General features: G+C 39.5%; 1 protein-coding gene across 1 annotated transcript in view; it reads left to right on the plus strand.

Annotated features, from left to right (window-relative positions):
- The first annotated feature begins 10,287 nt into the window (after nucleotides 1-10,287).
- The window catches only part of PDE7B (phosphodiesterase 7B), a 294,049-nt gene continuing 279,000 nt past the window's right edge, over nucleotides 10,288-25,336 (plus strand). Inside the window, exon 1 of the mRNA XM_005596942.4 lies at nucleotides 10,288-10,770. Coding sequence (XP_005596999.1) covers nucleotides 10,750-10,770 — 21 coding nt within the window. The 5' untranslated portion in view covers nucleotides 10,288-10,749. The remainder of the gene's footprint in view (nucleotides 10,771-25,336) is intronic.

Here is a 25,336-nt window from a genome sequence, read left to right on the forward strand (position 1 = left end):
TAAAACTTTGACATAGCACATCAGTCATAGCCAACATGGCAGTTCCACACCAGGCATCTCCCCCTGCCCCTCTCTTCAGATAAATGTGCAAGTTCACCCCACTGTGATGGTAAGTCTGAGGAGAAGTCATCCTACACCCTGGGGTCTTTGCAGAGGGACCTGTAATGTGCGTGGTAAGGGCTTAGCCATATCTAGGTGGATCTGATCATTTTAAAAGTTGGTCATCTTGCCAGTCATGAAGCTGTAAGATGCATACACTTGTCCTGTTTCTTAAGTGATGGGTTCAAGCCATTTAACGACACTGAGTTAAGAGATCTGAGGTAAACAGATTGGCCCCTCCTTTAATACAAGGATCTGTTTCTCAGGGATAAATCTGATTTGCTGCCACAGAAAACTTCCCATTTTACTGTCCACACCCACACTGTACCAGTTCTGCATGTATTTCCATTGCTCTTCTGAGGTCCCCCAAATAAATAACAGTGGGATTTCCTGCTGCTTGCAACCCTGCCTGAGACAGTGTTCCCTGAGCTCTTCTTTAATGCTAGGTGCAATATCTCTTCTACTGCCCTGCCCACCAAAATCTGTGTCCTTCTGCAAAATAAGGACCTCATGCCTGGATCACTCAATAAAGAATCCCATTTCTTTCCCCTGGGTTCACACAATCTGGACTCCCAGCACACTTTCACTGCTCCTGGCTTACTAGGCGTGCTGATGTAAGGACCTCCTTACAGTCTCTCTGAAGTACATCCTTTGACTTGTGTACGACTTCTCCACCCTCTCTCGTTTATTCATCGATTCAGTCAATAAACAGCTACGTATTGATAGACTACTAAACGTCAGGTACCGAGCTGGGTGCTGGGGACGCATTACACCTCAGTTTCACTAGGTCCATTGACCTCGTAACAATCACCATGTAATGGTGGGACATCACTGAATCGTTAAGAAAGCCACGTGTGCCTCCCTAAAATACAGTGAAATGTTTTCCTGCTCACTAGGAGACTCCTAAAAAGTAGCATGTGAGCTGAACTTTTGTTAAATGGAATTTAGGTTTTAAATGCCCTCGTGCAGCTTACTATTATTTTAGGGAATCTTGTAAAGTTAACAATCAAATTTTAATTTTTATTATAAATTTGAATTTTTGCAATGATAATTTTCTAAATGTTGATCGATTTTATAATAATTCAAAAAATTCAAGGATTTTTTAAAATGCATGAAAAGTAAACTTTTATAAATGGAATCTCTATTTTAAATGCACTAAGGGTAAGTGCCATTTAAAGGAATCCTGATATAACATTGCAAAGAAAGCAATTAACCGTCAACTTATTTTTAATAAATTTGGACTTTTAAATTACAATTTCTATATTGCAGAAAGCAAAACTTTTGGCAGTATAAAAATTTGACCAATAAGAAAAACAAAATGTAAATTATGGGAAAATACACACTGACATAACGAAAAGAAACATGCAAGCAGTCTACAGACAAGCACCTTTACCCCTTGTGTTCTTAAGAAGCATCTTTCCCCAAAGTCTTCGCTTAGGACCGATCTCCAGTGCGTGTTGGTCTGCTCAGGCTGCCATAACAGAATGCCGCAGACTGGGGCGTTTAAACAACTGAAATGTATTTCCTCACAGTTCTGGAGCCTGGAAGTCCAAGATTGAGATGTCAGCAGGGCTGGTTTTAAGCCTGTCTCCTTGGCTTCTGGATGGATGTCTTCTCCCTGTGTCTTCACATGGCTTCCTCTCTGTACCTGTCTGTGTCCTAATCTCCTCTTCTTATAAGGACCCTGGTCATATTGGATTCCAGCCCAGCCATGTGGCTGCATTTTAACTTAATTGCCTCTTTAAAGGCCCCGTCTCCAAATACAGTCACATTCTGAGGTGCTGGGGGTTAGGGCTTCAAAGTATGACTATGGGAGGAACACAATTCAATCCATAACGTGGTGTGTCTCTAGACTGGAAAATTCCAGTTTGAAAGTAACTAGCCATAGGAGTCATGACGCAACCTTTTTCTTCTCCTATAAAAACTTCAGTGTAGATGAGGTTGTCAGATAACTCCTATGTTCAGAATAGACACTTTCTGAAGATCTGTTGATGACACGATGACAGCCCCACATTGGGCAGCAGAGAGTAGAGGAATGGAAAATGGATCAGAAAATGGGTGGAAAATGAGTGAAGAATGGAGCTGGAAACGCTGCCAAGGGGCCTCCTTTCAAGGACATTTGTCCACAGGTGGCTAGATGGAGGTGGCCAGGGTGGGGCTGCAGGAAAAGACCCCTAGTGGCTGGAAGCTGAGGAAGAGTCCAGTTACAAGTGAGGAAGGAAGTAAGCAAAGCTAAATTGGGATTTACAAATGTTCCCTGATGGAGAATGTTTGGTGATAAGCTTTAAATGGTGGAGTTTAGAAGTTTCTCGCTTTTTGCTTTCCTTTTGATATTTTTTGCTGTGGTTCTGAGCTAAATTAGCACTTTGGAGACAGGTTCTCCAAAGATTTGGGAAACAGTTTGAGTGAAACATCAGGAGTGGTAGAAGGAAAAAAGAAAATAATTTGAAAGGCAAAGCATTTTCAATGCATAGGAGGAAAGTCCTGCAGTGGGGCCAATATTTCCTTCTCATTGTATTTTAAGTAATTCATTCTCACTGGATTTTCTTGATGATGATACAAGTTCCTGCTCACAGTAGGCACTCAGTAAACATTGGTAAATATTTTTACTTTATGCTTACCAATAACTTTCCTGTAAAGAAGTGAAAATTCCGTTTTCAAAGCATCACGGTGCGCTCACTGCCTCGCTGTCCGATCACTGACAGGAAGGAGGATTCAGATTGGCGGATAGGGTTATAGCGAAACGGAAAGGAGAAGCTGGTATGAGATGTAGATCGACTGACAGAAATGGGAGTTGGTAGATGCGGAAGGCTAGAAGGATCCCGTAATCCGGTACCAGGGGTCGCATGCAGGACTGGGGTGAGGCGAGTGCTGAGCCTGCGGCTTTGCACCAGGGGAGAAGGGCTGTGGGAGAAGTAGAGGAGCTGCTTAACCTGTTTGGCTGTTGTATTTTGCAAATGACAGACTTGTCCCAACATCATTTACTAGGCGGTCCATTGCTTCTCCACATTTAAAACACCGCCTTTCCCGTACAGAGTTTTTGTATACACATTGACTCACTTTTGACTTTATTTTGTTCTATTGATTTATTTTTCTATTTATTTATACCTGCATCAATGTTTGAGTTTCTATAGCTATTTAGTAGCTATAACAGGTGTCGTTCTGTTTCTCTCTCAGCAGATTTAACATTGTTGACTACATTTTACATCTCAAAAGACAATTTTCCTTAGATTCTATGACGCCACATTCTCTTTTCTTCTTATGTTGCCACTATTTGTCCATATTTTCATTAGCTCCTCTTCCTTGGTCTCGCCCTTAAATCCTGGTGCGCCTTTGGTTTTCTCCCCAGACCCCCTTCTATTCTCATGCTAGGCACCCTTCTTGTATGATCCCATCAGCTCCGAAGGCTTATTTTGCAATATGATGATACTCAGAGCCGTTCTTCCAGCTTAGGTTTTTCTGCTGAGTTTCATAACAACATATCTATCTCCACTTCAATGTTAAGTTCAAAACTGAACTTATGCTCTTCCTGTCAGACCTAACTCCATAAGGGGCACCAATTTGTCATGTGTGAAACCTGAGTGTCATCTTTGACTGTCTCATTCCTTATTCTCATCCCACAGTAAATCTGTCATCTTTCACCTTCAATCCATCACCAAATCCTGCTGATGACATTTCCTAACAACTGTGGAATCTGCTCGTAGCTCTCCTTCCACATTACCCACCCCACTCCAAGCCACCATGCTTTCGCTCCTGGTCTTCCTGTCTCCACTCTTCCCTCTCCTGGTCTCCACACAACTGTCAAAGTAATGTCTCAAAATACAAATTTGATCATGGCCTTTATCGTTTAAAACTTGCCTGCTGTATCACCATTTCTCTTGGAACACAGTCGCAATTTTTAAATATGATTGGAAGGCCCTGTCCTGCCTTCACTTCTTATCGCTCCAGCCAAACTGAACTTGCTTTGGTCCCTGGAATGAGCCATGCTCCTCTTCTGTCTGTCCTTGCAAGCTATCATCTTGGCACGCATCTCCTTCGCTCCCCCATACTCCCTCTTTTTATTGGAGCATCTCCTACTCATCTGAAAAGGCATCTTCCATTTTTACCAGAATGCCTCCTACTCATCCTTTACACCTCATCTCAGATGTCATTGTCTTCAGGGAGAAGCCTTTGCTGGGTTAGAAGTCCGGCATTTGTTTCTTTCCTGTACACTCCCAATCCCCCTGAACTTCCCCCACCACATTACTCATTGCATTGTATTCACATTGTAATCACATGCTGGTTGTCTGTTTCCAGCACTGGACTGTTCTGCTAATAGGAATCCATTGCTGCTGCTGTCCCCTTCTCACACACCTGTGGTAATCCCTCATTCCCTGGAGAGTAAAGTCCAAATTCCAGATTCAACTTTCTACAACTTCGCACTAATCTGCCATGTTGGAGGTCACAACGTATTATTCTTTCCCCATTTCCTGTACTGTCTTTATACTTAATCTGTAGGTCAGTCCCTCAACATAATGTGTGCCTTCCTGGTTCAGGACAAGTGAAATCTCCTCACTATGCAAATGCTTCCCAAACTCCGCCATGGGAAGGAATCTCCCCTTTCTCTGAATTTCCATTGTACCTTTTCCACCTTTAGCACCCTCATTGCATCTTTGCTCTTGTCGCTATTATGTCACTAACGTAAGAATATGTGTCTTATACTTGAAGCAGCGTATGTGACTTGTGAAGATAGAGATCACATTCTTTTGATCTCTGTTAATCCCGATAGTGTGTTGAACACACACCACAGGATTCTGCCTATAATATATACTCAATAAGTATTTCTTGAACAAATTTAACGTCTGTAAGGTCACTGAGAAATTTCTCATCCTGGAGATGCAGCAAGAGGAGAATCATATTTTCTGTTCCGTTAATAGAGAAAATAGAGAGTTGAATTGTAAAGGAAAGAAAGTGACTAAGAGTGGTCATTTCTGTGAGTCATGGACTATTTAAGAAGGGGATTTGGGAAGAAAAGGAAGAGGCTGAAATAAGGTGGCTCCTTTTAGATTATTTTTGTAACTAATAAATTACAGAAAATGTGGTAATTCAAATGTTGTGTTTCAAAGAACACTCCAAAGTATGTATTAAATGATGGCGCCTCAGAAAACCAGTTAGTGTTTTAAACACAGTCATCCTGGATGGGTATTACTGGGCTTGGTGGAAATGATTAGATAGATGTAGATACATGCTTAAAGTTTTTTTCAAGCTGCTTATGGTGAAGTAATTCACATCAGGGAGAGGAGGGTTGACAGTCGCCTCTAGGAAACATTGACACTGTCTATTGAATTTGTTAGGACTCTTCCTGTTATAAGTAACAGAAAGCCAAGTTAAATGGTCACAGGCAAAAAAGAAAATTCGTTGACTCACATAACAGACTGCATTGGTCCATTCGGGTTGAATAACAAAATGATGTCATACTCGGTGAACTTAAACAATAGAAATTTACTTCATCACAGGTCTGCAGACTAGAAGACCAAAATCAAAGTGCCAGCAGAGTTGGTGCCTGGTGAGAGGCCTCTTCCTGGCTTGCACACGGCCGCCTTTCAGCCATATCCTCATATGGCAGAGAGAGAGCTCTGGTCTCTCCACTTCTTCTTAAAGGACACCAGACCTATCGGATTAGGGTCCAGCGCTTATGACCTCATTTAACCTCAGCTGTCTCCTCATAGGTCCTGTCTTCAAATATAGTCACTTGAGGGGTTAGGGCTTCAGCATATGAATTGGGGTGGGGGTGCACAATTCAGTCCATAGCACTGACTGTCATCAGGACTTGACTTCTGAGAGACCACTATCTTAGTTGCGTATTTACTTCTGTGGTTACTCCCTTTTGGTCTCCTTTGCTGGATCATCTTCAATTTCTCAATAGCTATACATTGGAAGATTCCAGAATTTAGACCCTGAGTTTATTCTTGTTCCCTACATGATTTCGTGCCCTCCCGTGGATTTCAGTACCATTTCATCTGCCTTTGGCTCTCCAGAATTACATCGCAACTGCCCGTATGACATTTCTGTTTGGATGTCTCAGATACTGTAAAGGTAACGTGCTGTCTGGTATCACTTTAACTCATGAGGACAAAACTCAAATAGATCCTTAGTGCTCTTGGCCATCAGCTTATACTTCTCTGATAATTCTTGCTCTTTGCTCTCCTGGATGACTGTTTCACACCTTTCTCCTCAAACCTCCACTACTTCTCCCATCTTCTCTCTTAGCCGACTCTTAATTCCTATTTCACTGAGAAATTAGAAGTCACAGAGAACTTTCACAATCTTGTGCCACCACCAGAACCCGCGTAGCAGCACCTCTATCATTTACTCTGCCTTCTCTTCTGTCTGTGGATGAATCACCATGCTGCTTTCTAAAGCCAATCATCCTATCAGTGTTCCATCGCTGCTGGAACAGGTGAACACAAACTCCGTCACCTCATGGATCTGTAGGTGGGCTTGGCTAGGTACTCTGCTTAGAGCTCACAAGGCTGAAACAAGGTGTCAGCAGGGCTGGGTCCCTTTCTCGAGGCTCTGGCAAGAATCCATACCAAGTTCATTCAGGTTGTTGGCAGAATCCGATTCCTTGCAGCTGTAGGACTAAGGTGATTGTTTCCCTGCTATCTGTCAGCTGGGGGCAGCCCTTAGCTACTAGTGGTTTCTCTCTGGTCCTTGAACATAGGTCCCACATCTCAGAACCAGGAGCAGTGTGTTAAACACTTGCCATACTTGGAATTTCTCTAACTTCTTCTGCTGCTGCATCTCTCCTCTGCTTCCAGCCAGAGAAAGTTCTCTGCTTTTATGTGATTTGATGGAGCACACCCAGGTGATCCAGGACAATCTCCCTCTTTTAAGATCCATAACCTCAATCACTGCAAAGTCTCTTTTGCTATGTAGTATATGATATTCACAGACTCTGGAGATTAAAGTGTGGACATCCTTGGAGGACCCTTCTGTCCATCACGCATTCCATTTGTGCTCCAACAATTTTCCTCTCTCTCCTGTGCATCACTAATTATTCCTCTCAACTGGTTTTTTTCTATCAACATACAAAATGCTGATATTTCTTTCATGTTAAAAATGTTCCCAGGGCTGGCCTGGTGGTGTAGTGGTTAAGTTCACACACTCTGCTTTGGTGGCCTGGAGTTCACAGGTTCAGATCCCAGGCACGGACCTATGCAACACTCATCAAGCCATGCTGTGGTGGCATCCCACATACAAAATGAAGGAAGATTGGCACAGATGTTAGCTTAGCAGTGATCTTCCTCACCGAAAAAAAAAAAAAAAAGGGTCCCTTGACCCCACGTTCCCTCCTGTCCCATTTCACTGCTCTCTGTGGGGAAAACACTTTGAAAGAACTACGCACACTATCTGCTCCCAATTCTTACCCATCCCCTCTCTCTAGATCTTTCACCCTCTATACTGTATTAACTTGATTTTGTCAAGGGCACAAATGATTACATATTCTAAATTTAAGGGTCAAGTCTCAGTCTCCACCTAACTTTCATTTAAAAGAACTGATCATTGAAAATTTCATTTGGCTTCCATGATGTCACCCTCTTGGTTTTTTTCTTACCTCTTAGAGGCTCTTTGTCATCTCCTTTGCTGGTTCTTCCTCATCTTCCCAACTACTTAATCTTGGACTGCCTGGGCTTTTCCATCTGTACTCGTTCCCTTGGTAATCTCATCCAGTCCCCTGGTTTTAAGTACCATGCATGTACAATGACTTATAAATTTATATCAATAGCTCAAAACTGTCTCCTGAACTCTAGGCTTGTACATTCCACTACCTACTCACCATCTCCATGTAGATGTCTTAGAGGCAAATGTACATGGTCACTGTCACACTCTTCATCTTCCCCACAAAACCTGACCTTCCCATTTTCTCTTGGCCAATGCCAGCTCCATTCTTCCATTTGATGGAACCCAACAGCTGGGAGATGTTATTAGCTCCTCTCACTCATCTCCCTCCTTTATACCTAGCATCCAATTCATTTAACAAATCCTATTGTCTCTAACAACAAAATACAGTCAGAAGCCAAGCACTTCTAGCCACTCCCACGAAAAACACCCTGGTCAACACCGCCATGGTCTCTGGCTTGTTTTATTGCAATATATCCCTTATTGGTCTCCCTTCTTCCACCCTGACCTCCGCACAGCTGCCACAGTGATCCTGTCAATCCTCTGCTTAAACCCCCTTGTCTTTCAGAGTAAAAGCCAAAGTCATTACCAGGTCCTAGAAAGCCATGCATGATCTGCCCATGCAGACCCGCTGCCATCACTGACTGCTTGCCAGCCACCCTCCTGCCTGAGAGCCTTCGCACTTGACACCCTCCCTGCCTGGGATTCCCTGCCCCATCTTCTTTCCGCGTCAACTTCGAGTCTTGTTCAGGTATCACCTCTGCAGTGAAACCTTCCCCGGATACTCAGTGTAAAATTGCAGGCCCCCTCCTGACCAGCAGCCCTGCCCCATCAGAAGTTTTTCTCTACAATATTACCCCTGTTAAACATCCAATAACAATTTTAGCTTATTGTTATGGTCTGTGTCCCCTCAGAAGAATCTAAGTTTCGTGAGGGCAAAGGCTTTCGTGTTTGTGTTTTCTCTTCTTGGACTCCAGCACTTAGAACAGTGCCTGGTGCAGAGTGGGCAAGCAGTACATCTTTATTGCTGTTGAACGATGGTCCAAACCACGCTCCATGCCACATCAATGCCCGCCTCTTCTCCATCTTCCCCATATCAGCGAGGGGCAGCTCTATTCTAGCTGCTCAAGCCAGGGTCCTGGGGTTATCCTTGATTCCTCTCCTCTCCTCTCACACCCCACGTCTTGAAATCCTGCCAATTCTATATGCAAATACACACACACACACAGGCACACACTCACATGCACATACACACTCATACATACATATACACTCATACATACACAGTGCATATATACACATACACACATATACATATATACACACATGTATACACACATACACACACACACATGCACACTACTCTATGCCCTTACTTTCCTTTATTTCAAAGCCCTTATTGCCCACTGACATTATATGTTTACTTATTTTTATTGCCTGTCTTCACCCTTCCCCAAATGTACAGGACACTAAAGCAGATCCTGTTTCATTCACGGCTGTGCCTTCGACATCATAGATGAACCCGGCCAACTACAGGCTTTCACCCCTGGCATGTCGGGTCTTACAGAGAGAGAAACACCTTCCTTGTGAAAGAATCCCTACGAAGATTTGAAGGAGGACCCTGGCCTTTCTGAGTGTGTGCCTCCCCTGAAACATCCTCTGTCTAGAGCGATGGGGAAATCGGATTGGCCAGTCGGGGTCACGTGTCCCCTCTAGTTCTGTTGTGGGAGTGGGAGTTGGTGGGGAAGGCTATGCCTCCATAGACAGAGGAGGGAAAGTTTCCAAAGGAGAAAAAGAAGTTGTTAGCAGAATGGGACAGGGGGAGAAGGAGGAGGGTAGGGGGAGAAGGGGGAGGGTGCGGGGAGGCAGAAACAACAGATGGGCACCACTGACACTTCCAGGGCAGGAGGAGAGATTGAGGGGTAAGCTGGGCCCGGGGAGAGGAAGTGTCCCTAGACAACTGCACCTTCACACATTTGGGGAGAGGATGTGCTGAGCCCCAGGCTGCCTGCACGGCATCCTCAAGCCCGCTTCTCACACCCGGTGTGGGGGCAGGAGGGACCTCCCCAACGTGAATGACCCTGACAGCTCCCCACAGAAGCTGGAGGAGAGGTGGAAAAGCAGGGGCCAGTGGCTTAAATGTGCTCTCTGTTTCTCATTGCACATAATACTGCTCGCCAGCTCATGTGTGCAATCCTGCACCCACAGCTGTAAAGATTAATTCACGACTCATCTCTAGGTAAGGGTAGAAATGAATTAGTTCAAAAATAAGCAACAGCTGTGAAGTGGGCATACACTCATATTTGGAAAAAATATAAATCTTGCTGCTATTATTTAGCTCAGAGTTTTTTGTCTATTTTGGGGGGGGGGGGGTTTGATGCACCTATCTGCAAGGTTTTTTAAATTTTAAAAATTTATTCCTGAACGTAGGAAATGTTTCTTGGGTTCTCCTGAGAGTGGGGTGCCCAGGCAAATCACAGGCACACACACATTCTTCCCATAGTACAGCACTTTAAAATTAATAGCACATGCAGAGGAAAAACTAAACCCTTTGACGTCACTCTTGAAATGAGGAAACAAACAGAAAAGGCTCCACTCCAGCGAGCTGCCAGAGTGGAAGCCGATTGGTCTCTGCCTTTCCTTGCCTGTGGCAACTGACAGCACCTCCCAGCCGCGCAGGCCGGCCGCCCGCTCCCCCAGCCAGTCGGTGGGTCTGGGCACTGCAGCAGCTCGGCTCTGTCCCAGCGCTTGTCTGGGAGAAAAGTGGTGGACTCGCCCAGAGAGACTCTCTCTTTCCACCTTCCTTCTTTCTCGATCGCTCTGCGTGCTTTTGTGTTTCCTTCGTTTTTTTTCCTTTTTTTTTTCTTCAATTATATTCCTAATCCTGGATGAAGTTGCTGGATTCCGCAGCACGAGTCTTCATGAGCAAGCAGCACCTCTCAGAGATTACACGGCATTCAAAGGTCACAGAACTGCCACTATGGTTAAATGTCTTGTTTAATGGTTGAGGTACGTACAACAAATTTAAGCGGCAAGCTCATTTTTCTTGAGAGAACAGAATCCAGAGAGATGGCAGGAGTTCTATTTAAAATGAACCTGGACATATATATTTTTTGGTCTGTGATGGTTACTACAGCAACCAGCTTTTGAATTTCCTTCCTTTTTCTAGGCGAACTGACTACACATTATCACTTACCCTGAATTAACCGTTTCCTTCCAACCAGCCTGAGGAGAGACTCAGGCATTCTCACTGCCCTTTGAGCCCCCACTGAGAAGGGCTGCTTTTTTTTCTTTCTTTTTTTAATGAATGCATTATTTCTTCTCTGATGTAAACCTTAGAGTTGGGTCATTTTTCTTTCTGGGGAGCAGGATGGGAAAAGGTTGGCAAAGAGATTGGTGAGGTTTGCGGAGCAGGGAAAAAGGAGGTTGGTTTTTTCCTTGAGTTTGTTGTGTTGGTTGATAGCAGACTTCAAGAGGAAGAAATAGCAGGGAGAGAGGAAGAAGCTGGTAATGAGATTGAAGGTAGAAAAACCTGTAGAATGTGTGTGAGAAAAGTGTATTCTCGAGGAAAATGCACTTTACCACCTTGTTGCATTTTTAAAAAATGTTCTGGATTTAGAAGTCAACAGGGGAGATGCAGGCACTGAGTGAGATGACCAATGGTTTAGATCTTATTATTTATAAAGGAAAATAAAAACTTCTTTATTAGCGCTGCAAATTTGCTGATTATCTTTTCCTACAATAGTTGAAAGCGAAGTGAGATATTTAATTAGGGACTTAAGTGATTGAGCCTGGGGACGAATTAATCATCTGTAGATTCTGTTCTTTCTGCGCTTTAGCTAGAGCGACTATGAAAATGTTGGAGGAAGCTCTGCCCTGGGGGCAGGCGTATGCATTCACGTACAGCGCACCCGCTAAACGCCTCAGGAAGAAGGCAGATCGTGCCAGGCTGCTCTTGTTTTCGGTAGCACTCTGTCATTGTGTGTGGAGGGGGACCCCTGCTAAAAATCAGTCCAATCCAAAATCAATTTTGTAGAAGCAGTTCCAGTAATGTATGGTTAACATGCGTTTCCTTATTGCCCTTCTTAAAGTTATGCAATAGCAAGTAAGACAGGATTACTTGAAGCCATTACTTTGTTTCTAAAATTTCTTACTCGATTTTCTTTTAAAGGTTTCTATGCTCAACATTGAGAAATAGAAACATTAAAAACTGGGTCCTGTTAGCAGTAGTGTTAAGCGAGACGTCAAACAGTGCGTTTCAAAGGGTTAACAAAATTAACTGCGTGAGACTGTAATGCACCAAGTTAAGAACTGCAAAAATATTAGCTCCGAAATGCAGAGGATGTGCAGTGAATGGACATGCTTTTCTGCAGCGCCCAGTGGGAAACAAGGACTGTGTGTGTTGAAAAGCCTGGCTGCAGCTCCTCCATTTCCTATGCTTTATCTTTTATTACTAGCTGGCAAAACAAAGACGGGTGTCAGTAGTTACGTCTTGATTGACATTTTCTCTATTAAAATGAAGTCGCTTTTTGTCTCAAGTAGAAGCCCAAAGTTAACTAGTTGCAACTCCAAAGCCTGTATCCTCTTCATACAGCTTTTTACCTGACAGCGTAAGCTGTAGATTTCAGAGTGCACCGACTCAGCTGGACAACATGAGACAAAATCAGTGGTGACTATATGTCAGCAACCTAGCTGGGAGAAACTCTTTTTTTGAGTCAAGTTACTTAGGGGAAGGGTAGAAAAATTCAAGATGTGTCAGGAACAGACATCAGTGTAGGGAAAATAATTGTGCCAGTACATAAAGCTACCCATTGTTGGTTCTCAATAAATACCTAGTTAAAATGTTTGCTGAGAATTCTCTACACTTTATATATTGTAAATTATTTAAATGATTTTCAAATTTGGCATTTTCATCTGTCTTTGAAACATGTTTTTGGTGTTAGTCCAGCCTAAAATATAACCTAGAAATCAACACATCAGTGGTACAGATGAGGACGTTCCAAAAGTTGACGTGTTATTTTCAGCCAAGGGACGTCTTACTCAAATAGACGCAAAAATAAAACGATCAAGCTTCCTCAAAGTGGGCATGTACCACCTGGAAAATGCCTCTGCCTGGCAATCCATCTTCCAAACTCTATTTGTTGTTAGCCAGGCTCAAATCACAGGGGAGGCTGCTTGTTGACTCACAGAACAGTGTTGGAAGGAATTTATTAAGCGGTAAACTAATCCCAAGCAAGACTAAAAGGCTTCATTATATTAAAGAGAGCCATCAAAATTAAGAATCAGGATAGACTTCAGGACGTCTTAATGTAAAAGCTAACAGGTATTCTAAGTGGTTCAACTCACAGTGACTTTTGGGGGGTAACTTGGGGCAAGTAGATAACTTATTGGGAGGCCCTTGATATACAGAAATTCTTGTCCAAAGAATTCACCATCCTATGAATTCAACTCATGTATCCCAAAGAAATCTACAGACAAGTAGGAATCTCTCTGCTAGGAGACATACCTGCCTGAGGAAGAAGGAATTTGGCATTTGGAAATGCAATGAGACCCTCTCTATCAGCACCTCCCCATGATGGCATCCCTATTTCTTCTCAGAGCATTCCCCTGAGCATCCCCATTTCTTCTCAGAGCATCCCCATGGGCATCCCCATTTCTCCCAAGAATGCGCCTTGGGGAGCACTTCCATCATTCACATGGGAGCAGCCTTGGGGTGGTACCATTGGCTTCTACAAGCATGCTAGGTGGCATTGTCAACATGCTAACTTTGATTCGTGAGCTGATGCACACTTGGTATATTAGCAACTTCAAAGTGATTGATCTGGAAATTTGGAGGAGAGAAGGGAAAAAGTGATGTAGAATCCCAAACTGATTGAATGTCTACTACGTACCAGGCATTGTTGGAGATTTGAATACAGAGAGCGCAATGTGTCAAGGTTCTAGTGCATAATCAAGGCATTGATCCTTTCTCGTCATTTCAGTATCTGAGTGATTTAATCCATATGTGGAAAGTGACTGCATGGAATGCACTGCCCAGAGCAGCAGACAGACACAGGGGACAGGGTGGACACCCTCACCCACGCTCTAACCAGTGGGGTGGCTCTGAGCCACCTGCTTACTCTTGACCTCAGTTCCATCATCCGTAAAAGAAACTGGTTGTATTGGGTTATTTCTAACAATCCTGTTTAGATGAAGCTATTTATAGTCATTCTTATTCTCAAATTGGAGTTTTTAAAAAATTGCATTTGTATATACATGTGAAAGCGTCAAACCTTTATTCAGAAAACATTACCATGTGCTTTCAATGTGTCAAGGGCTATGCCTGTTGAGGTGAGGGGAATAAAAAGATAGATAAGTGATGATTCCCAACTTCAGGAAACTTATAATCTGGTGGAACATAGAAACAAATACTGGAGTCTGTGCAGAGAAATGGAGGACTAAAGGAGAGTTGGGGAGGGAGGTGTTGATGGGAAGAAAAATGAAATAGAAGAGGTGACTTTATGCAAATTGGAATTCAAGAAAAAAACTGAATTTTCTATCTATATACATATTTATTTCTATTATTGTGATCTTTAATATGATCAGTTGAAGGCATTGTCATTCTTCTGAAATAATATATTTGGAATAGTGTTCTTAAAGAATATAACGTTAAAGAGAGCCAAAGTTTTTCCGTCAGTTGATTAAGCTACTGTACAGGCCTGAGATGGTGAATTAAATCAATGCATTGGCGTCTGCTCCATCATCATTGAACTCGGAACCCCTAGGAGTTAGAGAGAGCAGGAGTCCTTGGAGATCGGGGACAGCAGGCCCAGATGCCAGCAGCCATTGGTCCAAGCAAGGAAGGCTCACAGCTGTGACGGGCATTGATGCAATGTGGGGTCATGGGAAACGCCCCTCGGAGTCAGGACACCTGACCCAGTGGCTCAGAACTTCCAGAGATGGCCTGTGTGAGCTGAGGCAAATCTCTTAAACTTTGGAGGCCTCAGTTCCCTCATCTTTAAAATGAGGCTGTGGGAATACTTCTAGGACGCCTTTTCCCTTTCCAAATTCTGTGCTTCACCCTGACAAGATTACTCTTGACTCATTACCATTAGTTTTCTATTTCCTCCTCTCCCATCCTTTATTTCTACCATTTCCCTGTATAGTTTACGCTTACTCTTATCCAGGTTTACATGATTTCACCTCCAAAATATTCTCACTGCCAAAGGAAAACAAAAAGAAAACAAGGCCTTGTGTTTGGGAGAGTTTCTCCCCAGGAGACCGTTGCTCCCCAGGGAAGGTCGCCTATCCTTGCCCCATTTCTCTGGTAGGAGGCTGATGCGACTCAATGGCTGGAGCCCTCCTTCAGACGGGAAGGAGCGTGCTCTTTGTTCATTGCAGCTGGGGACTTCAGTGTTACACGACAAGTGTCTTTCTCCTAAGTGCCAATCGCTGTCCTAGATTTTCTGTATTCTTTCACTTGAAATTTCTTTAATTCCAGTTCTGGTTTCTTTAGAGAATAACTGAAATCATGATGATAACTAGGTTAGAGGTGTCCTTAGAAGAAACCTTTTTTAGCGAATTGGTTGTCCATTGAGTGTCTTCTCTGAGACCTTGCCCCAATGGTACAGGGTGACTGCCTCATGCTAGGGGTGGGATTTGATGCAATTCAGTTACCCCCAATCCAGATACTGGTGGGTCCTACTTGGGTCAGAGCAATCCTGCTGGCATCTCCTCTGGCAGAGGGCTTACAGTTAATAGCTCACTCACAGAGAACAGGGAGCAGGGTTTGTAGTTTCCGATAAACCTAAAAATAACATGACACAAAACACACAGAAATGTACTGAGCAATATATAATTCTTAATATACTAGTGTATAAATACCCCAGTACTTTGAAAATCTAAACCCTTTCACGAAAGTTTTATACATTTATTTGCATACAGTATAGAAGTATGAAAATAATAGCCTTAGCCAATATACCAGTAAAGAAAGTTTATGTTGTACATTTCAACTTGCTCCCCTCCTTCCTTCCTCATTTCCTCCCTCCCTTTCTCCCTCCCTTTTTCCCTTTTTTCCCTGTCCTCCCTTTCTTGCATTTGTAAAGAGACGATGGAAAAAATTGATTGGTAATGAGATTTTGATGGAGTTTCCTTTCGTAAAATTTGGAGTAATGTTTGTTTTAGATTTTCCTTTCTAGTGGTTGGTGAGTTTCCATAAAGTTTTTCATTAAAATTCCTATTCAGGTTGTTTTCTTATTAGTACCTTTTTTGCTTTACATTGTCTTAACTAACGTATAAATAAGAAATACAGAGAATATCCTTACTACGTGATGAAAATCATCATTACCTGTCCACTGTTTCAGACACACAAAAAAAGGAGTTTGTACATGACTCAAAAGTACTGAAGGATATTTAAGCCTCTGTGTTCTAAGAGTATTCCTCTGTCTGCCTGGGATGGGGGCGTCCAGAGCTAGTCTGGTGTGACGGGTGTTTCCTTGCGTCCAGGTGTAGATGTAAGGAGGCTAACATATGCCAGAATTGGTCAAAATTTGATATCTAAAGATACCAAAGGGTCAATGTTTTACATATTCTTTGACCCTACTAAATCTTAGTCTAAGAACATATCAAATTATGGGTTTTTTGCATTATTTGTGATATTCAAAAAATCAGAAACTACCTGAACGCAATAATAGGTGAGTTGTTGAATACGTTACTTTAAATCCATATGATAGACTATCACATAGTTCTTTAAAGGAATGAACGAGATCTCCACGCACAAATCTGGAATGATTTTCAAGATATATTAAGTGAAAAAAAAAAGCTACATTAACATTTGTATAACTACGTATATACATTCACATACACTGATAGAAAATTTCTGGAAATTCGAATGAAAAATTTAATAATGGCTACCTCTGGGAGAACTTTGAGAGTGGGATGGGAATAAAACTTACTTTTTGTGTATATATACACACTTTATAATTGTTCAACTTTCCTCCCAGAAAATTATTATATAGACAATGGAAAAAAATTACAAATGTCTATTATTGTGTGACATTCAAAGTTGAGAGGAAAATTAGAAAGTAAAAGAAGAGTTCTATTTTGTCTTCAAATTGCTTCACTAGCTTCTTCCTTCAGTCCCCCTGAGCTGCTCCCATGTGCCTCTCACACAGCCGGGAGCACAGCGGGCCTGGGAGTCAGAGTCCTGTGAGTGAGGGGATGGATGGTGGTCCATCGTTGCTCTGGGCTCAGGTTCCTCATGTTCAGAACAAAGGGCTTGATCAAGCCCGGAGTCCCTCCCACTTTACACGTGTCTGAGAAAACTTTTTGGCCTGTTGCATGCCCAGCTATTTGAGATCTTTCACCGTAGGTGGGATATACGTATTTTGCTATACGTATTTTATTGGTTAGAACATTTTAACTAAGTTTTCTGTTTTAACATTGGTCAGTTTGGTTTAATTTTTAAAATTAATTAAATATGCATTTATATTTATCCAAACAGTGTGTAGGGAAAGCACACATCACAGATAGACTTTTAAAATTAAAATATACTACAATATCATTTATTCACAAAACAGTAGAAAACACTATTTGTACTAAGATATGTAGTTCAACTAATGCTTCAGTCTGCATGTGATCTATCATTTCTTGGTTTTTCAGGAGAAAAGAAAAGACTTTCATTTTCCTTTCTCTTTATGCCACTTGCCAGCTGTGTCTAGTCAGATGAAAGAACTCAGTCATTCACACAAGTCTAGCATATTCTCATAAGAGGAGATGCTCCAGTAAGACAGAGGTCTAAAGAATGCCTTGACTTAGAAAACTTCATTAAATTTAAGAAAAAAGTTGTTTTCCTTGTGATAGAAATATTTCCATCTCTGTAAGACTAGTGTTCTTACTTTTTCAATTAAATGAAAACAATTTCAACTTGGTTTTTAGTTTGATTTGGAAAATGTAAGTATTAGTCATTTTAATTACTTAGTACTTTTTATTTTCTATTTTTCTAGACCTTTATTATTGTGTTTGGAGTAAAGAATAGTCTTTAAGTTAAAATAAAACAAAAGAGGTAAATATAATCAGGTGGAAATGAGTGTGATAGCAGTTTTGAAGGACCAGAACCAACATTCTAACGCTTCTCCATAAATCTCTTTTAATTATGAAAAAAATCATTAATCATTTAAAAATAATTTAATGGCTTATAAATAAAATAATTGTGAAATATTGCTTTCTTTTTCATTAGTATCTTGCCCCCAAGTGCCTGTGTGTGGCCGCATGAGAGAGGGATGGAGGGCAGAGAGCTTCCCAAACTTGAAGACAAATGTGTGTGAAAGCTTTTTATATTCTATTCCTGACCAAAAAGCAGCGAGCTGGAGAACACAGCCTAATCAAAATATGTCTCCTGTAATGCAAATCCTTAGAAAAGAAATAAATCAAATGCATTTACTGAATAAATGACAATAATATACAATTTTTAAAAATTCAGTTTGTGTATTTTATGTGCAGAGAGAAAAGGGAAAACAGGAAGAAAAAAATAAGGATCAAACTTTTTTCAAGAAGCGCTGAACTTGTAACCGAAAGCCCTGCATTCAACTTCCAGATGCCAATCTTACTAAGAGGAGTTGTTTTGGCTGGTTATTTAGCACTTTTGACTTTCAGGTCGGTAAAATGGAATTTTAAAGTGAGGTACCTTTAGGTTCGAAAATTTCTAAGATTGACTTACTGTGCAGATGGATCTGTTTTCATAATTGATTAGTCACTTAGCTCGTAACACAAATGTTAAGTCCCTTCGTTTCAGAACATCTTTGTTGGAGAAGGGTTTTTATGCCCCTTTTAAAGGCATGGAAATTCGGCCAGGCCAGGTGGCCTAGTGGTTAAGTTCAACACTCTCTGTTTTGGCAGCCTGAGCCTAGTTCCTGGGTGTGGACCTACTCCACTCTGTTGGCAGCCATGCTGTGCTGGAGGCCCACATACTAAAACATACAGGAAGACTGGCACAGATGTTAGCTCAGGGCAAATCTTCCTCAGCAAAAAAAATTCAAAAAAGAAAACCCAAAACAAGGCACCAAAATTGAGATCCAGAGAAGATACAGCTAACAGAGTTGGATTCAACTCCAGCTTTTTATGATGATTTTTAATTGTTCTTATGTGTTTAAAATGCATTTTGCTTAAAATCCATCTTCAATTATTCTAAGCATGTTAGAATTTTTTTAATATTTATGCAAAGCAAAATATCTATTTCAAAATGTTAAAGCAATCTACTCAATATGTATATACACAAGAGGTTCCGATACATAGAGGAACAACAAAGTATCATTTTAAATACAATCACAATGGATGAATCTGACACTTTAAACTTTAGAAGTTTTGCCCTGAGAGGCAGTATAACAAATGTTGAACAGTGCAGAATGTGGCACCATTCCTTGTGGTTCACTTATGAGTTCTATGACCCTGAGCAGGTTATGTAATCTCTCTGGGCCTCACCCTACTTATTCATAAGGGGAAGGTGTTCATAGTATCTGCCTCATAAGATTGTTGAGAAGATTGAATGAGTTGTATTTGTAAAGTGCTTAGAACAGTGTATGAAAGATGGTAAACGTGTGTATCAACTGGTACTATTTGCTTACAAATTATAAAAATTATTTCCTGGAGTTATAACTGTTTTTGCATACAGCGCTGTTGGGTGTTTTGAACATTTAAGAACAACACAGTTTTTTTTGTTTTTAAAGATTTTATTTTTTCCTTTTTCTCCCCAAAGCCCCCCGGTACATAGTTGTATATTCTTCGTTGTGGGTCCTTCTAGTTGTGGCATGTGGGACGCTGCCTCAGCGTGGTCTGATGAGCAGTGCCATGTCCGCGCCCAGGATTCGAACCAACAAAACACTGGGCCGCCTGCAGCGGAGCGCACGAACTTAACCACTCGGCCACGGGGCCAGCCCCAGAACAACACAGTTTTTTAATGTTATTTTTAACTTTCTCTGCTAAACTAGAGCCCATGTACAGAAAAATACCCAACATATAAATGTACAGAGTGGTTCACTTGTTATAAGCAAACCTCTGTGTAACCATTACCCAAGCCAAGAAACAGAACGTGATTACATTATTGGGACCTCTAAAGTCCCGTCACGCCTCCTCCATTCTTTCATTCACCATTGTATCTTCAGAGTCACTAGGGTGTTGCGTCTAGCAGTATTCTATTTTCATTATTGTATAATATTTAATTATCTGAATATGCAACAATTTATTCACCTATTCTATGTGGAGAAACATTTGTGTTGAGTCTAGTTTTTATTATTATGAGTCACGCTGGCCTGACTATTCTTCCCCAGCCTTTGATGCACACGTCCGTGTATTTCTGTTGAGCGTATACCTAGGAATAAGTTCCTGGGCCACAGAGGATATTTATTTTCAACTTCAGTAGAAAATCAAAAATTGCTCAAAGTGGTTCCAGTAGTTTATGCTCGCACCAACAATGCATGGCAGCTCGCTTCCTTACTGACCTTATGCGCTGGCATTTAGTGCGTGCGTAGTGATAGCTTAGCGTTGTTTTACTTTGCATTTTCCTGATTATTAATGCATTTGAGCCCTTTTTCATATGTATATGGGCTACGTAAATATCTTCTTTGTCAAATGTCTAATCAAATCATTTATATATATAAATTTATAGGAATTCTTTATATATTTTGATACCTCTGATTGTTATATATGTTACAAATATTTTCACCCATTGGTAAAATCTCCTGGTTTCTTCTTCTTCAAGATTATTGTGATCATTCTTGATTCTCTACGTTTTCATGTAAATTTTAGAATTAACTTAAGATTCCTCTCTAAAAAATAAAACGTTGTTGAGATATTGATGGATTTCAGAAGATTGACATCTTTCCTGAGTCTTCTTGCTCATGAACATAGTAGATGTCTCCATTTATTTAGGTCTTTATTAATTTCTCTCAATAATATCTTCTACCTTGCTTGGTGGTCATTTTGCACATTCTTTGCTGGGTATGTCACTAAGCACTTAATATTTTGATGCTGTTCTAAATGCTATCTCTTCTATTTCAATTTTAACTTTTTGTTACTAATACATAGAAAAGCAATTAATTGTACATCGATTTGTTATCAGCAAGCTTGCTAAACTCACTTATGAATTCTAATAATTTATCTGTAGAGTCTTTCGATTTTTCTATGTAGGCAATCATGGTATCCAAGAGTATTGGCAATTATATATCTTCTTTTTCAATATTGATAACTCCGTCTTATAGTACTAGCTAGGATTTTCAAGAGGTAACAGTGGGTAAATGTATTGTTTCCAGTCTCAGAAGGAAAGCATTTAACATTCTATCATTCAGTATGATATTCTCTACAATATTTGGAATTCCCTTCTATTCCTAGTTTGCTAAGAATTATTATCATGAATAAAAGTTTGATTTATGAAATATTCTTTCTGATATCTATTATATGATTTTTCTCTATTATTCTATTGTGATGCTGATTGATTTTATCATGTCAAATAAAACTTGAAGTGTTGAAATAATCCCAATTTGATCATAATATGTTATGCTCTTTTTTTAAAATCCCTTATTACTTTGTTGCTGGATTGCTAATAATTTTTAGGATTTTGAAAGTATGTTGATGAAAAGATTAGCCTAAATTTATCCTTTCTGGTAACGGCCTTATCAAGGTTCCACTTTGATGAAATTCACATAAATTCATGTTATTTCTTCTTTAAATATTTGTTAGAAATTGTAAGTAAATCCATCTGCCCTGGAATATTTTGTGGGCAAGTTTTTAGTTATAGTTTTAATTCTACTAATTTTTATGGGCTATTCAGATTTCCTACTTTTATTTTCACTTTTGATAAGTTGTATATTTCTGGGTCTTATCTATTTTATCTAAATTTGGAACTTATTAGCATGAAGTTGTTCATAATACCCTGTTTTAATGTCTCGCTTTTTATTCTTGCTATTAGTTTATTGTGCCATTTCTTTTTCTTCCAACAGTTTTGCCAGGAGGGTTATCAATTTTATTAGATATTTCAAAAAAATAACTTTCGGCTTTTTAAATCCTCTTTATTTATGTGTATTTTTTGTCTATTTTTATTAATTTCAGTCCTTTATTATTTCCTTCTTTAGGTTTATTTGCTGAGGTTTTTTTCTATTTTCTTGTTTTGGGGGTTTTTTTTGGCTCATTCTTTTTCAGTCTTTCTTCTCTTTGAATATATACATTTAAAGCAATAAATTTCCCTCTAACAGTTTGAGCTGTATCCCCAAATTTATTGTTTCCATTATCAGCTCAAAATAATTTCAATTGTTATTTCTTTTTGGTCCATAGATTATTTTGAAGTGAATTATTAATTTTCAAACATATTGAGATTTTTTAGTTATCTTTCTGTCATTGTTTCCTAGTATAATTCTACTTGTTATTGATAGTACTGCATGTGATTTAGATCTTTGAAATTTCTTGCGTCTTGTATGTGTTACCAATACAGTCGACTTCTGTAAATGTTTCACAAGCACTTGAGATGAATGTGTTTTCTGTGGTTGTTTGCAATGGAGACATATTGCTCTCTCTGTGTCAATTAGAAAATTTGTTAATTGTGTTATTCAAATCTTCTATACCTTTACTGACTTTTTTCTGCTTCTATCAGTTACTAAAAGAGATATGTTAACAACTCACACATAAATGTGGACATGCCTATTTTTCCTTTTAGTTCTTGCATCTCTTACTTTATATATTGTGTTAACAATATGAAATTGTCATTTTTATAAATCAAATGGTTAAATATCAGCATTTTTATATAATTTAAACTAATAAACTAATATTTTAATGCTTTACTAGATCAAACCTTCACAATGAGGGTGATAATTGGTTCAAAAAAATCCTTACATATCATGATTGTCTATGGCTCTCCAAAGAGACTCAGTATGTAAGCTGATATATAGTATATACAGTATTAAAATTTCTTGGGGGGAGGTGATTAGCTAAAAAAATATCTGAAAAGGTTCCCTAAGGGGATAGGATGATAGTGGAAAAAAGGTTGAGAAATACTTAATTTAGATACAAATTCAGAACAGTCGTATACCCCTGGTGCATTGAAACTTTTGTCATAATAAAATACATATGTTTTTCTCTCTCTATTAATGCTTTTGCCTTCAATTCTACTTTGATACTAAAATCTGAACAACTGGGTTTCCACTAGTTACTGTTTGTGTGGCTTATCATTTTCCATTCTTTTAGTTTTTTCAAATTTCGACATGTTTATGTTTTAGATGTGTCTCTTTACAAGCAGCAAATAAGTAAATGCTGTTTTATCATTCAATCTGATTATATTTGTCTTTTCAGTGGAGTACTTAGTCCTTTTATATTTAATGTAATAGTGACATATTTGAGTTTAAATATGCTGACTTACTATGCGCATTATATGTGTCCTTCCTGTTCTATATTTCTTTGAATCTCTTTGCTTGCCATCTTTTGGATTGAGTACATTTGTTACCTCATTGCCCCTTTCCCACTAGCTTATTATTTTTACATTCTTTTATATTGTTTTACTGGTTACTATTGAGGTCACAGATACATCTCTGAACTAATCAAAGTATAATGCAAATTAATAGTTTTATCGCTTTGTGGGAAACCTGAGAACCTTAGAATGAGTGCCTTACCTACTTTTGTACCTCTCCTGAATTGTATGCTATTTTTAGGTGTTTAATTTTATATAATTTAAGTCTCACAATAATTATTGTTATTATGGGTTTTTATAGTCATATGTATTCTTCATTCCTTCCTGCATCTCTGAGATTGCATACAGGATTTCCCTTAGTATACTGATAATTTGGTTTGGGTTTTTTTTGTCTGAAATAGATTAATTTTTACCTTTTCTTCTTATGTGCACTTTTCCTGGGGACCAAATTCTAGATTGTTAATTTTCTTTCTCCACTGTAAGATATTATTACATTGTCTTATAACTTTCACTATTTCTGTTGATGTCAGAAATCAGTCTTTTAAAAGTAATCTGTTCTCTTTTTTTCACTATTTGTAATTCTTTCTTTATATCTTTGATTTCCAGTAGTTATGCCATGATTGCTTAGGTGTGGTTTTCTTTGCGTTTATCCCAATGAGAGTTTCTATGTTTCTTAAATGTGTGTCTTGATATCTTTCAACAATTTTGGAAAATTACCATTAATAGTCTCTTTTAATATTGCTTCTGTCCCACTCTCTTTCACCATTCTTAATGGGACTTCAATTACACGTACACTTAAGCTGTGAATATTTCTACCCTCATTCTTTACCTTTGGTCCCTCTTTCTCCATTTTGGACATTTTCTTTTGACCAATATTTTCCAATATTTTATTTTTCTACTTATTTCTTCAGCTATATCTAATCTGTCACTTAACCCATTAAACAAGTTCTTAACTTCAGTTATGATATTTTTCAGTTCTAGAATTTTTAGGGTTTTTTTCTTTTTCTAGTTTGTAGATCTTTCAAAATTCTCAACCTTGTATAGTATTCTTGAATATATTATATATATTATTTAACTAACTATTTTATTTACATCTTTTGAGTGTCTGTATCTATTACCTGCTAGTGCTCCTGATTTGGTCAAATTGTCTTGTCTTTCATATGCCTCACTATTTTTTGTTGTTGTTGTCAAAGATTGGCAACTGAGCTAACATCTGTTGCCAATCTTTTTTTTTCTTCATCTTCTTCCCAAAGCTCCCCTGGTACATAGTTGTATATTCTGGTTGTCAGTCCCTCTAGCTCTGCTATGTGGGATGCCGCCTCAGCACGGCCTAATGAGCAGTGCTAGATCCGTGCCCAGGATCCAAATGCCTGGCTATTTTTGATGGAGCACTGGACATTGTATATAAAAAATATGGAGATAACTTGAGGCCTATTGCAATATTCTCTTTCTCTGGATAGGATTTACATTTGCATCTGCTGAGTTACAAGTGGCACTAATAATCCTGATTTGTCTGAATCTGATTTTGTGTTGAATGAATATACATGACCTGCTTAAAACAGTGGCAGGCACATAGTAAGTACTAATCAGCTATCTCTTTCTTCCTTTTCATTGTTTTCTTTAAAGATGTGAAACAAGAGAAAGGGAAGAAAGCATTAAGGAGAGCATATATGGTCTAAAAGACTCCATATATACCAGAAATAAATCCTCATTTTTTTCATTTTATTGTCTTTTCTCTTGTATGCAAAATAAACTCTAAAATGGGGAGTTGCATTCATCAAAATCATCAACTAAGTAGATAAAAGTAAGTATGTGTCCACTTCCATATTTCACGCTAGCCTTTATAACCATCATGTAAAATGAAAAAAAAACAACAACAACTACAACCTCGTCTGGGTAATAACTGCATTTTATAATTATTATTTGCCAGTAGTACTTTGACAAACATTATCATTTTGAAGATTGCTAATATCCTACAGAGATCTTAGGTAAAAGAATCATTTGTAATAGACTATTTCTCGTCTGCGCCTCACATTTCCAATCAAGGATATCTACCAATCTGTATCATTTAATTCTTGGTTGATGGCTTTTGTGCATGGAAGCTGATGTTGCTTCATCTAGTAGCTGATAGAGATTAGCTACAATGAG

This window comes from Equus caballus, chromosome 10, assembly GCF_041296265.1.
Source record: "Equus caballus isolate H_3958 breed thoroughbred chromosome 10, TB-T2T, whole genome shotgun sequence".
NCBI lineage: Eukaryota > Metazoa > Chordata > Mammalia > Perissodactyla > Equidae > Equus > Equus caballus.